Source organism: Pelodiscus sinensis, chromosome 6 (assembly GCF_049634645.1).
Source record: "Pelodiscus sinensis isolate JC-2024 chromosome 6, ASM4963464v1, whole genome shotgun sequence".
Lineage (NCBI taxonomy): Eukaryota > Metazoa > Chordata > Testudines > Trionychidae > Pelodiscus > Pelodiscus sinensis.
This window is the reverse complement of record NC_134716.1, coordinates 82810125-82825213: the sequence shown is the minus strand read 5'-3', so window position 1 is coordinate 82825213 and position 15089 is coordinate 82810125. Positions and strand designations below refer to the sequence as shown.

The window sequence follows — 15089 nt, the reverse complement described above, 5'->3', positions numbered from 1 at the left end:
AAGGTAAAGGAGCGCCGCCAGGGATATGTGAGGACCGGAGAGCGCGGCTTGCGTTCCGGGGCAGGACCCCACACCTGACCCTACTAGCGGGAGATCCTGGGGGGTGGGGAAGCCATTTCCCCACACATTATGGTGGACTCCGGACTAGAGATACCCGTCATCACCCGACTGGAGGTCACAGAGGAGGAGGAAGAACAGCAGGAAGAGGAGGACAACACGGCCACAGTGACACTGTCCCTGGAGCCAGTTGCCATGAGCCAGGACGTGTCCCAGGCATTGTCTGACACTGGGAAAAGATCTTCAGGTGAGTGCTCTCAGTTTGTGTCACACACAGGGCACGGGAGGCAGGCGCAGGGGGAAGGGATGAGATTGTCAATTGGCCTGCTCATCATGCTGCAGTCTGTGCACGTGGAACCACATGCAGCATTTCTGTGTGCCACGCATACTCTGCAGGCAGCCCAAGTCCACCCAGGCTCCTGTTTCCAGGTTCAGTGGAGGCCACAAACATGTCTGGCCCTGGGTGGGGGATACCCTCCCACCACCTACCACGGCAAGAAGCAGGCTAGCCAAAAGGGGGCGCAGGCATAATCCAGACACACCGAAGAGTGCCCCACACAGCACATGGGCATGCCTGCACATGCGAGGCACCACCTGCTCCCGTGGACAGTGCTGCAAAGGGCAGGTGTGTGTGTGGGGCCCAGGCAGGGTCAGGCTGCTCCCGGCTCCTCTGCCACCCATGGGATCCCACTATGGCCAGACACTTTCCTTGCCTGTTTGTCCTTGGGGAGAGGGAGGAAGGGGAACAGCGGCTAGTATGGTTCCCTGGGCACCTCCGGGACCCTGTGAGGGTCATGGCCTTGTTCTCGGGACACTCCCCGTCCTCTGGCCCGAGGACTGTTGGTCGCTGCTCACAAAGGAGGGTACGGCCTCAGAGACAGTGTCTCCATGGATGACTGACTACCTCTCCCTCTTGTTATTTTCCCCAGCCGGAACCAAGAGGCAAGCCACACCAGCCATGACAGCCACTCAACCCTGGGAGACCCAAAAGCACCTCATGGTCCAGGAGGAGCAGAGGCGACAGCATGTGGCCGTCCTGAACAACATGCAGCAGACCCTGGCACAGGTTTGGGAGTACACAGACTGGTGGACCTGCATGTGGGACTAGCTCGTGCGGATGGCAGTGACATGATGGCACACGTGACTGCTGTCACTGCTCCCACCTACCTCCCTCTTGCCCTCCCTGCTATGCCCATTCCCCCTCCCCCTGTCTCCCAAGCAATGCCCATGCCCCTCCCCCACTCCAGCCCCCCCTCCTGCAGTCCCCGGAACCACCCAACCCCAAGTTCAATGAGGTCCCTGCACCCGAGGTGGGGCATCCAGCCGCCCCCCATGCCACTCCCAGATCTGAGCCACCCTCCAGGTTATGAACCTCCTCTCCCTTCCCATTTTTTTTAAATGAAAGTTTAATACAAATTTCATTCTGTTCAAATTAAAACAGGTCTCTTTATTCTGAGTTCAGGGAAGGGGTGAAGGGAGCGGTTATGGTGGGGAAGGGATATTGGAGCAATCCAGAGGCCTCTAGTGGGGAGGCTCTGGGGAGAGTTACTGGGGTCCATAAGAGAAATTCCCCCTCAGGCCCTCCAGGATGTGCACCTCGTCCGGATGAGCGTGGCGGATGGCAGCACCATTAAAAAATAGTCCTTGCGGTTGATATACTGGGCCACTCGATGTTCAGGTGCGCAGATTGGGATCCCATCTATGGCTTCCCATCTACGGCTTCACTGCAGTTCAGGAACCCCAAGGCGGCAACTCCTGCGACGATCAGGTCCAGGTCTCCCAGGCAGATGACCCTGCACAGCAGGACGGAGTTGATGGCCCTCACCACCTGCAAGGGGAGACCAAAAACCATACAAAACAGAAAATGAGGGAGTGCCTGAGCCCTGAGGGAGTGCCCACTCCCTCCTTTCCATTCCTCCCCCAAAATCCCTGGAGCCACCCCCTATGAGGCTGCCCCCCAGCAGCAGGCTGTGCGAGGGCATGATGATACAACCCCCAGGGATGGGGCTTTCCCTCCACCCTGCTTTCCCTAGGGACCCCCCTTTTCCAGGATTCTCCCCCGCCTTCCCCCGTGCAGGGATTGCAGCTCAAGAATGCCTTACCTCCATGAGGAAGACCCCGACGGTGGACTTCCCTATGCCGAACTGGTTGCCCACCAACAGGTAGCTGTCTGAGGTGGCGAGCTTCCAGACAGAGATTGCAACCCACTTCTCGAGGGGGATGGCAGATCGCAGATGGGTGTCATGTCTCCGGAGGGCAGGTGTGAGCCAGACACACAGCTTCAAAAAGGTTGTCTTCCATATGTGAAAGTTTTGGAACCATTCCTGGTTGTCCCACTGCTCCATGACCAGGAAGTCTTACTAGTCGGAACTGGTTTCTAGCCCCCAAAAACGCCTCTCAACAATGGTGTGTTGTTGCACGGGTCTTGCTCCCACACGTAGGGAGAGGGTCTTCAGAATGAGCTCTCAGTTGAGCTCGTGCAGAGCCAGGAAGACAGCCTGCACAAACTGCTGCAGAAACTGCAGTAAGGCCGTGTGCGGCCATAACATGCCTGGGGCGGCTCCAGCTCCATGGCACTAACAAAAAAGCTGTGGCATCCAAAAAAGCTGGGCAACCAAAGTAGGCACTTGAAGAGCTTTGCTGTCCCTCGAAGAAGTACGCAAGCACACAGAAGAAGCAGTTAATATGGGGGGGAGGGGGGGGTCACTTTAAGCACGTGTCTCAGCTAGGCTTCAGCACCAGCACTCGGAAGCAACTGGTGACCTAAAGCCCTGCCAGAAGTGCTTCCGGGTGATCTTATATGCAAGATCACATTTTTGATGTGCTTTGGCAGTGTGAACGCTCTCTTTCGGAAGAAGTTTTTTCAAAAGATCTCTTCTTGAAAAGCTTCTTCCAAAAGAAGCCTGCAGTCTAGACATAGCCAGAGAGACAAAAGCCTGATCAAGAAAAAGAACAAACTCACATCTGAAGTTAACTGATGACTCATTGTCAAACAATGCTCTGGGACAGTGGGACAGGATAGGATCAATGAATTAAAACAAATAAAAAGATGGATGCAAAATCACAGGATTGGGACTGTCGGTTCTCCAAGAGCACCAGTGTGTACTAGCACAACCTGGCTCCCAAATGAAATGCCACGCAGAGCCCGGCATCAGCTGGGAAGTCCTCAGCTGGCCCCGGGCTCTGCGTAGCATTTCAAATCGGCAGTGCAACATGGAACCCAGGGTCAGCGAGGGACTCTGAATCCATGAGGGTGCTTCCATATTAAAATGCACAAGAGCCCCCTCTGGGGACTCTTGTACATTTCAAAGCTGGCACACCTGCGTGCAGCCCAGAGTCAGCAGGACTTCTCGTTGGCCCCAGACTGCACGTGGAGTTCCGCATTCCTCCTTTGAAATGTACAAGAGGCCTCTGGGGCTCTTGTACATTTCAAAGCAGGAATGCAGAAGCGCCTACTGACTAGCTGAGTAATTGATGGAAATTCCATCAACTATATGACTAGTAAATTAACGGATATTTAACATCCTTAATAAATACCCTCAAAATGTCTTCATTTTGTCACTTTACATTTTTGTAAAAGTACTGTGGTATTAAAAATATACTTGAATACTGAACATGATAGCATCAGTGAATCTTGCCACATGATATTTCTAAAAATGATGTAATATCAAGCTTAAATCTTAAATATAAAGCTTCCTTTTTTAAATTTAAGAGCAGATTTGCTGACACACAAGAGCATCACAAATAAGGCAGAGAGCATTGCCCAGTTAAAGTGAATTTAATTACAAGGATCTTGTTCTGTTTTACTAGTTAGGGATTTCCATCGGCTATTCGATTAGTCTATAAGGGCACCTCTGCCTTTGAACTGTAGCAAGAGCCCTATTGGGGTTTTGCTACAGTACAAAAGTGGAAGCCCAGCAAGGAGTGAGAGACCAGCGGGAGACCCCTCTGACCCCACGGTCTGTGCAGTGCCTCAGCCTTTGGGATGTACAAGAGCTCCAGTGGGATCTTGTACAGTTCAAAAAGAAATCCCTGAGGGAGCATGGGACCAGCGGGGGATCCCTCTTGTCCCTGAGCTCTGTGAGGTGCTTCAGCCTTCGAAATGTACAAGAGCCCTAACGGGACTCCCCCACCAGCCTCAAGTTCCCTGCAGGGCTTCTGCTTTTGAAATGTACAAGAACTCACAAGAAGTACAAATGGTCCGTAGTGAGGGATGCGCTGGCCCTTGGTGAGTCGAGGCACGTTCCTATAATTGTGTCTTTTGTGTAGGAGACAGCGTTGATTTGGCTTCATTCTCTTGCAGGCCGAGCTGTCAGAATAAGTGCTCTGTGATTGACAGTGAATAGCAGGAATTGTGTGAGCGCACCTTGAAGATGCCGTCATTCAGGTAAGCAAATATGATGATGCTTTGCTTTCTCAGATATGCTGTGACAATGACCAAAACCTTTGAAAAGACCCTCAGGGTCATAGAGAGTCCAAATGGAAGTACCTTGTACTGGTAGTGTTGAGAATCTTCAGTGAAACTAAGAAAATATGTATGAACAGGGTGGATGGAAATGTGGAAGTATGCATCTTGCAAGTCGAGGAACGAGAACCAATCTACCTGTTCCAACACCAGTAATGTAGTGGCAAGCATTATCTTGATTTTTGTTCCCTGTATGAATTTGAGCATTAGGAGGTCTAAGATGAGTCTCCAACCTCCCAATCTTTTTTCTGTCAGGAAGTAATGGGAGTAAACCCATTTGCCCCTAAATTGTGTCAGGACTGGTTCAATTGCACCTATGTGCAAGAGGTGTTCTCCCTATTGTTGAAGTAACAAGAAGTCCTGCGGCACCTTATAGACTAACACTACCAATACAAGATACTTCCATTTGGACTCTCTATAGCCCTCCAGCGTTGGAATAGGTGAGAGGCTCTCTCGACCCTAGACCTGATGTTCAGATTTGCTTATTGGACTGCTGTGACTGTTGAGGGATGGTAGAGGAAGGGCGTTGTCATTGAATTCTGCCTCTGTTCTGTTGGTGTTGGTCTTGTCTGCTGTAATGTTGAGTATATGGAGGGTGTCAAGGTCTCGGGTAGGGCTGATACCTATATAGTCTTCTTCTAGGTGCCTGGTTGTGGATTCCTAAGGAATGAACTGTTACTCTGCAATCCTTCATGGAATGGAGAATTTTGTTGGTGTTAGCTACAAATAACTTCTGACCATCAAAAAGTAAATCTTCTACTGCAGATTGGATTTCTCTGGGGAATGGAGTTGAGTTAAGCCATGAAGCCCCTCTCATGACTACTACTGTTGCTGTGGATGATGCAGCTGTCAGCAGGCTCTAATGCAGCTTGCAATGCTGTTCTGGCAATCATGTGACCCTTTGTACTGTTATCTTTTAGCCTCAGGAATAGCTGTGATAAAGTTAAGTTTAGTGTAATTTCTGTCATCATATTTGCTTAATAAAGCCGCATAGTTAGAAATGTAAAATTGTAAACTGGAAGATGTGTATGTTTTGCGTCCAAATGAGTCAAGTCTTTTGCTATCACACTCTGATGGAGTGGACCAAAATTGTTGCTGCTTGGTATTCTGTTGTACAGCCTCCAGCACGAAGGAGCTAGGTACCGGATGAGTAAAGAGAAATTCAGATCCCTTGGGTGGAACGTAATACTTCTCTGTTCTCTTAGTGATAGAAGAGATTGGTGCTGGAGTTTGCCCTACTGTCTTTGCCAGTTTCATTATTGCTGGATTAATCGGCAGTGCTATTTTAGATGGTGTTACCAAGTGCAATATGTCAGTTAGTTCATGCTGATTCTCAACAACCTCCTGGAGAGGAATGTTAAATTCAGTAACTGCATGTTTAAAAAGATCTTGTAAATATGCAACACCATCTGAGGTAGTAGAAGCTGAAGGCACAGATGCTCCCTCCATTGTGTGGTTACAAGAAGCACCCTCCTCTTGTAGGATGGGTCCCCTTCATGTATTTATTTAGAAGGGGAAAATTGCAATCTGTGTCATTTCCAGCCATGCTGGTATTTTTCATATGATTGCCATTTGTCCCAATATTGCCAATGACGGTATAGCATGGGTGGGGGTATCCACGGACTGCCATAATATGGAGGCAAATTCCCAAATTTATGGTAAGATCTAGAAGAGTAAGTAGTCTGATCTGTGTAAGGAGACTTTTCTGGAGAAAAACCCCTAGAAAATTCATCTTCAGAGTTGGATGAAAATCTTTCTTGAAAAAGTGATCTCTGATGTTAACACAGCAGAGCAATCAGGGTCTAAAAATGGTGAGTTGAAGGTAGATGAGACTAACAAGTCTCTGTGCTGAGGTTAGTGCTCAGCTGATGTTGATGGTGCCATAGAGGGAAGCACAGACGCTATTCTAGGTGTTGAATCATGCCTCGGTGTCAAACTGACTAGCACCATGTTAGGCCTCTCTGTGGGGGAGGCAGAAGCACCAGGTAATATGGTAGGCACCATGCTCTTATGCTGGGCCAGAAAAATTATATTAGGGCTGGGTGCTACTGCAGCTGATGAGGCAGGCAACTTGAAGCCTGATGCTTCAGAGTGTGGTTTAGTGCATGTATTTTTGTTAGCTGTGCTGGCAGCTCCTGAGATGCCTGGAGCAACATATGTGCTGAGACATGGTGCCGTTGCTGTTCTCAGCACTGGCTACGAGTGAGATGGCCATTTTGGTGCCATATGCCCCTGAGGTAAATAGGAGGCTCACTTTTTGGCAGGCTTTTTGGTTCCGCACTGTTTGTGTTCCTCGGGCTCCTGGTCTGAGTCAGAAGCTAGTATGAGAATTCTCAAGTAAAAATAGCTTGAGACGGAGGTCTCTGTCCTTTCATCCGTGATTTCAACTTTGCACAATGAGAGCATGTTTGAGAGAGATGCTGCTCTCCAAGGTGGCGGATGCATTGTGAGTACCCATCTGAGATGGGGATAGGCTCTTAGCATGAGGAACAGCGTACAAACCTGGTGAGCCAGGCATGAAACTGAAACAAGATAGTAACTGCAGGAAGTGGTTAACTGGGAGAAAACTTATCCGAATCTATTTTTTTTCAAAGCTAACAAAACTAATTAACTGGGGAGAGAAAACTTGGCTTCGAAAGGGGATAAGTATCTAGACATGAAGATGCTAGTGAGCACTGCTGAGGTCCATCTGTAGAGAGGGAACTGATGCACAGAAAAATCAGTTGGGGGACCACACACACAAGTGAGAAGCAGAAAAACTCCAACCCCTCCCCCCGACCCCAACCGTCACTGATGTGGCCTCTAAGACAACTCTCTCCTCTGGCACTCCATCCCCACGGGGTGAGGGGGTCTTATTTTTCTGAGGTTCTAGAGTTAGTGGATTTTATGGACCCATATTGCTTTGGGGTAGAGACAAAAATGAGAGGTTCAGTGTGTGGGACACATCTACACAAGTGATTTCATCACTGGACCCAACATCATCAGCCACTACATCGGGGCTCATTTAACTGCACATCACTAATGTGATTTATGCCATCAAATGCCAGCAATCCTCCACTGCTGTGTATATTGGACAAACTGGACAGTCTCTTCAGAAGAGACTAAATGGAACAAATCAGACATCCGTAAAGGCAATGCACAGAAACCTGTTGGAGAACACTTTAACCTGCCCAGGCACTCATCAATGGATCTCCAAGTCACTGTGTTGTTTCAGGTCAATTCCACAAGCCAAACACACAGCAAAGGGTTGGAATTTAATTTCATTTACAAGTTTAATTCTTATGCAAATAGAATTAAGAGAGACATTCCCCTAACTCATACACTACCTTCCATTGTTTGGTTAGTTGGCTAAGTCATTATCATGTGGAATTGCTAATTGTCCTTATCAGCCTCTTGTATCTACTTGAACAATCTATACTCACTGTCTTTATTTTTTCCTTTTCTCTCTCTACTTCCCCCCCTCCCCCTTCCCTTATTTATTCTTGGATCTGGACTTCTAAAATTCCAGTCATGTGAAGAAGTGGATTGTGCCCACGAAAGCTCATGATGACACCATCTACATATTTTGTTAGTCTTTAAGATGCTACTAGACTATTCATTGTTTAAGTTTTTCCTGTTACAGACTAACTCGGCTATCCCTCTGAAACTTTTGTAGCTCCGTAATTGTTCCTCCAGTAAGACTGTATAAGGAAATGAGCTTGTGTACCATTTTATATTTAAAATCCATCTTTTTCTTTATTTTTCCATGTATTTATTTGTTTTTTATAACAGCATAATCATATAATTAAAAGCCTTATTGTAATACAATGTATTTTAAAGATGCCAGAGTTAAGGCTGTTTCCAGAACTTTAATTCTATTAGTGCAATATTTAGATTGAAATCTTAGTTGCATAAACATTCAGGGATTCATAGTTTGACTTTTACACACATTAACTTACCCAAGCTGTGTGTAATTGCTTGCTGATTTGGCTAGCTTTGTCATTGACCTTGAATATACCTCCTCTATTGTAGCCCTGTTAAAAACAAACATAAAAATCCTTAATGTTAAGCAATCCAAATCACAATCAATCAAGTTATTAGGATCCGTGAATATGTATGCTTTAAAGGTACAGCAAAGGAGTATCAGTTTACCATGTAGGGATGTACTGAAGACTGGAAAAGGGCAAATATAGTGCCTATCTATAAAAAGGGAAATAAGAACAACCCAGGAAACTACAGACCAGTCAGTTTAACTTCTGTGCGAGGAAAGATAATGGAGCAAGTAATTAAGGAATTCAACTGCAAACACCTGAAAGATAATAAGGTGATAGGTAACAACCAGCATGGATTTGTAAAGAATAAATCATGTCAAACCAAGCTGATAGCTTTCGCCAAAAGGATAACGAGTCTTGTGGATAAGGGAGAAGCGGTGGACATGGTATGCCTAAACCAGTGTTTCTCAAACTGTGCTCCACAGAGACCCAAGGCTCTGCGAGACCGACAAACTGGAAACATCGACAGGTACAACACATACAATCAGTGGACCACTGGGGCTCCGCATAAATTTTTACACATGTAAAGGGCTCCAGAGCCCAAAACGTTTGAGAACCGCGGACCTAGACTTTAGTAAGGCATTTGATATGGTCTTGCATGACCTTCTTATCAATAAACTAGGAAAATACAGCCTAGCTGGGGCTACTATAAGGTGGGTGCATGAACTGGCTGGTTAACCATTCTCCGGAAGTAGTTATTAACAGTTCACAATCCTGCTGTAAGGGCATAAAAAGTGGGGTTCCGCAGGGGTCTGTTTTGTGACCAGTTCTGTTCAATATCTTCATCAACGATTTAGATACTGGCATAGAGAGTACGCTTATTAAGTCTGCAGATGATACGAAGCTGGGAGGAGTTGTAACTGCTTTGGAGGATAGGGTCATAATTCAAAATGATCTGGACAAACTGGAGAAATGGTCTGAGGTAAATAGGATGAAGTTTAATAAGGACAAATGCAAAGTACTCCACTTAGGAAGGAACAATCAGTCTCACGCAAACAGAATGGGAAGCGACTGTCTAGGAAGGGGTACAGCAGGTAGATAATGAAGATGGAAGGGTAAGGAAGAAAAGAAGAGTGGCTAGTCCCATAGATAAAGGGGAAGACTTAATGGAGACAACACCAATAATGAGCATTAGGATTACAAGGGAAAATAGGAATGGTAAGGACTTGCAGCCAGAGGAAGCGAGAGATAGACCAGAGAATTTCACTGTCACTAGGAAAAGGCAGGTCTATGTGATTGGGGACTCCTTATTGAGAAGAATAGATAGGCCTGTAACCAGAGCTGATCCAGAGAATAGAAGGGTGTGCTGTCTGCCAGGTGCTAAGATACGAGATGTGGAACTGAGGTTGAAGAGAATTATTAAGGGAGCAGGAAGGAATCCATTGATCATCCTTCATGTAGGAACAAATAATACGGCTAGATTCTCACTGCAACGAATTAAGGGAGACTATGCTAGGCTGGGGAGGATGCTCAAGGAAATTGAGGCTCAGGTGATCTTTAGTGGAATTCTGCCTGTTCCTAGAGAAGGGCAACAAAGATGTGACAGGATTATGATGATCAATAGATGGCTTAGGCAGTGGTGCTATAAGGAGGGCTTTGGGATGTATGGTCACTGGGAGACATTTATGGACAGAGGACTGTTCTCTAGAGATGGACTTCACCTAAGTAGGGAGGGAAATAGACTTCTAGGATGGAGGCTGGCTCAACTTATTAAGAGAGCTTTAAACTAGCAATTTGGGGGAGATGGTTGGGAGATGCCAAGGTAATCTCTACGCCAGATTTTAACACTGAGAGGGAGGAAAACGAAGTAAGAAAGGATATAGCTAGGGGTAGGAGAATGAACATGAGGAAGGGTGGGGTGGATACTAGTCTAATAGGTCATATTGGAGGTATAACATCTGTGCCAAATTGGGTAAAGAATGTGAATGAGGCCAAACAGCAAAAATTAAGATGTTTGTACACCAATGCGAGGAGCCTAGGTAACAAAAAGGAGGAACTAGAGCTATTGGTCCAGGAAGTGAAACCAGATATTATAGGAATAACAGAAACATGGTGGAATAGTAAGCATGACTGGAGTACAGGTATTGAAGGGTATGTGCTGTTTAGGAAAGACAGAAATAAGGGTAAAGGTGGTGGAGTCGCATTGTATATCAAAGATGAGGTAGATTGTAAAGAAATAACAAGTGATGGAATGGAGAAGACAGAGTCCGTTTGGGCAAAAATCACATTGGGGAAGAAAACTATCAGATCCTCACCTGGGATAGTGCTTGGGGTGTGTTATAGACCACCAGGATCCAATTTGGATATGGATAGAGACCTCTTTAATGTTTTTAATGAAGTAAATATTCATGGAAACTGTGTAATCATGGGAGATTTCAACTTTCCAGATATAGACTGGAGAACAAGTGCTAGTAATAATAATAGGGCTCAGATTTTCCTAGATGTGATAGCTGATGAATTCCTTCATCAAATAGTTGCTGAACCAACAAGGGGGGATGCTATTTTAGATTTGGTTTTGGTGAGTAGCGAGGACCTCGTAGATGAAATGGTTGTAGGAGACAACCTTGGCTCGAGTGATCATGAGCTAATTCAGTTTAAATTAAATGGAAGGATAAACAAAAATAAATCTGAGACTAGGGTTTTTGATTTCAAAAGGGCTAACTTTAGTAAATTAAGGAAATTCGTTAGGGAAGTTGATTGGACTAAAGAAATTATGGATCTTAAAGTGGAGGAGGCCTGGAATTATTTTAAGTTAAAGTTGCAGAAGCTGTCAGAAGCCTGTATCCCTAGAAAAAATTTATAGGCAGGTGTATTAGACCAAGCTGGATGAGCAAGCATCTCAGAGAGGTGATTAAGAAAAAGCAGAAAGCATATAAGGAGTGGAAAATGGGAGGGATCAGTAAAGAAAGCTACCTTATTGAGGTTAGAGCATGAAGGGATAAAGCGAGAAAGGCTAAAAGCCAGGTAGAGTTGGACCTTGCAAAGGGAATTAAAAATAATAGTAAAAGGTTTTATAGCCATATAAATAGGAAAAAAACAAAACAAAAAAAGAAGTAGGACCACTAATTACTAAGGATAGAGTGGAGGTTAATGATAATCTAGGAATGGCCCAATATTTGAACAAATACTTTGCTTCAGTTTTTAATGAGGCTAATGAAGATCTTAGGGATAATGGTAAGTTAACAAATGAGACTGAGGATAAGGAGGTAGATATTACCATATCCGAGGTGAAAGCCAAACTTGAGCAGCTTAATGGGAGTAAATTGGGGGGCCCAGATAATCTTCATCCAAGAATATTAAAGGAACTGGCACATGAACTTGCAAGTCCATTAGCAAAATTTTTTAATAAATCTCTAAACTCAGGGGTTGTACCATTTGACTGGAGAATTGCTAATATAGTTCCGATTTTTAAGAAAGGGAAAAAAAGCGACCCGGGTAACTATAGGCCTGTTAGTTTGACATCTGTAGTATGTAAGATTCTGGAAAAAATTTTGAAGGAGAAAGCAGCTAGAGACATTGAGGCTAATGGCAATTGGGACAAATTACAACATGGTTTTACAAAAGGTAGATCGTGCCAAACCAACCTGATCTCCTTTTTTGAGAAAGTAACAGATTTTTTAGATAAAGGAAATGCAGTGGATCTAATCTACCTCGACTTTAGTAAGGCATTTGATAAAGTACCACATGGGGAATTACTGGTTAAATTGGAAAAGATAGGGATTAATATGAAAGTTGAGAGGTGGATAAGCAACTGGTTAAAGGGGAGACTACTGCGGGTCATACTGAAAGGTGAACTGTCAGGTTGGAGGAAGGTTACTAGCGGAGTTCCTCAGGGATCAGTTTTGGGGCCAATTTTATTTAATCTTTTTATTGCTGATCTTGGCACGAAAAGTGGAAGTGTCCTAATAAAATTTGCAGATGACACAAAGTTGGGAGCTATTGCCAATTCAGAAAAGGATCGGGATATCATACAGGAAGATCTGGATGATCTTGTAAATTGGAATGATAGCAATAGGATGAAATTTCATAGTGAGAAGTGTAAGGTTATGCATTTAGGGATTAATAATAAGAATTTTAGTTATAAGCTGGGGACACATCAGTTGGAAGTAACGGAGGAGGAGAAGGACCTCGGAGTCCTGGTTGATTATAGAATGACTATGAGCCGCCATTGTGACATGGCTGTGAAAACGGCTAATATGATCTTGGGATGTATTAGGCGAGGTATTTCCAGTAGGGATAAGGAGGTGTTAGTGCCATTATACAAGGCATTGGTGAGACCCCATTTGGAATACTGTGTGCACTTCTGGTCTCCCGTGTTTAAGAAGGATGAATTCAAACTGGAACAGGTACAAAGAAGGGCCACTAGGATGATCCAAGGAACAGAAAACCTGTCTTATGAAAGGAGACTCAAGGAGCTTGGCTTGTTTACTTTAACCAAAAGAAGGCTGAGGGGGGACATGATTGCACTTTTTAAATATATGAGAGGGATAAATACGAGGGAGGGAGAGGAATTATTTAAGTTTAATACCAATGTGGACACAAGAACAAATGGATATAAGCTGGCTAGTAGGAAGTTTAGACTTGAGATTAGACGAAGGTTTCTAACCATTAGAGGAGTGAAGTTCTGGAATGGCCTTCCAAGGGAAGTAGTGGGGGCAAAAGATCTATCTGGTTTCAAGATTAAACTAGATGGGTTTATGAAGGGGATGGTTTGATGAGATAACATGATCATAGAATCATAGAATCATAGAATAATAGGACTGGAAGGGACCTCGAGAGGTCATCGAGTCCAGCCCCCCGCCCTCAAGGCAGGACCAAGCTCCGTCTACACCATCCCTGACAGATGTCTATCTAACCTGTTCTTAAATATCTCCAGAGAGGGAGATTCCACCACCTCCCTTGGCAATTTATTCCAATATTTGACCACCCTGACAGTTAGGAATTTTTTCCTAATGTCCAATCTAAACCTCCCCTGCTGCACTTTAAGCCCATTACTCCTTGTCCTGTCCTCAGAAACCAAGAGGAACAAATTTTCGCCTTCCTCCTTGTGACACCCTTTTAGATATTTGAAAACCCCTATCATGTCCCCCCTTAATCTTCTTTTTTCCAAACTAAACAAGCCCAGTTCATGAAGCCTGGCTTCATAGGTCATGTTCTCTAGACCTTTAATCATTCTTGTCGCTCTTCTCTGTACCCTTTCCAATTTCTCCACATCTTTCTTGAAATGTGGCGCCCAGAACTGGACACAGTACTCCAGCTGAGGCCTAACTAGTGCAGAGTAGAGCAGCAGAATGACTTCACGAGTTTTGCTTACAACACACCTGTTGATACAACCTAGAATCATATTTGCTTTTTTTGCAACAGCATCACACTGTTGACTCATATTCAACTTGTGGTCCACTATGACCCCTAGATCCCTTTCCGCCATGCTCCTTCCTAGACAGTCGCTTCCCATCTTGTATGTATGGAACTGATTGTTCCTTCCTAAGTGGAGCACTTTGCATTTCTCTTTATTAAACCTCATCCTGTTTACCTCTGACCATTTCTCTAACTTGCTAAGGTCATTTTGAATTATGTCCCTATCCTCCAAAGAAGTTGCAACCCCACCCAGTTTGGTATCATCTGCAAACTTAATAAGCGTACTCTCTATCCCAATATCTACATCATTGATGAAGATATTGAACAGTACGGGTCCCAAAACAGACCCTTGAGGAACTCCACTTGTTATCCCTTTCCAGCAGGATTTAGAACCGTTAACAACAACTCTCTGACTACGGTTATCCAGCCAATTATGCACCCACCTTATCGTGGCCCTATCTAAGTTATATTTGCCTAGTTTATCAATAAGAATATCATGCGAGACCGTATCAAATGCCTTACTAAAGTCTAGGTATATGACATCCACCGCTTCTCCCTTATCCACAAGGCTCGTTATCTTATCAAAGAAAGCTATCAGATTAGTTTGGCATGACTTGTTCTTCACAAACCCATGCTGGCTATTCCCAGCATGGGAATTATGATCTTGGTAACTAATTGACCATTCATTATCAGTGGGAAATAGGTCAATGGAGGGATGATAGGAGTTACTATAGAGAACTTTCTGGGTGTCTGGCTGATGAGTCTTGCCCACATGCTCAGGGTTTAGCTGATCACCATATTTGGGGTCGGGAAGGAATTTTCCTCCAGGGTAGATTGGCAGAGGCCCTGGAGGTTTTTCGCCTTCCTCTGTCGCATGGGGTATAGATCACAGCTAGAGGATTCTCTGCATCTTGGGGTCTTCAAAGTATTTGAAGGCTTCATTATCTGAGATATAGGTGAGAGGATTATTCTAGGAGGGGTGGGTGAGATTTTGTGGCCTGCACTGTGCAGGGGGTCAGACTAGATGATCATAATGGTCCCTTCTGACCTTAAAGTCTATGAGTCTATGAGTACTGCAGAAAAGAAAGTAGGGGTCATAGTGGACCACAAGCTAAATATGAATCAACAGTGTGACACTGTTTCAAAAAAAGCAAACATGATTCTGGGATGCATAAACA

At 44.9% G+C, this 15089-nt stretch overlaps 1 protein-coding gene across 5 annotated transcripts in view; it reads right to left on the bottom strand.

Moving 5' to 3' along the window:
- The window catches only part of FCHO2 (FCH and mu domain containing endocytic adaptor 2), a 223517-nt gene that overhangs the window by 163822 nt on the left and 44606 nt on the right, over positions 1–15089 (bottom strand). For all 5 annotated transcript variants that reach the window (XM_075932247.1, XM_014574166.3, XM_014574168.3 and 2 more), the window contains exon 3: positions 8461–8535. In XM_075932247.1, coding sequence (XP_075788362.1) covers positions 8461–8535 — 75 coding nt within the window. The remainder of the gene's footprint in view (positions 1–8460; positions 8536–15089) is intronic.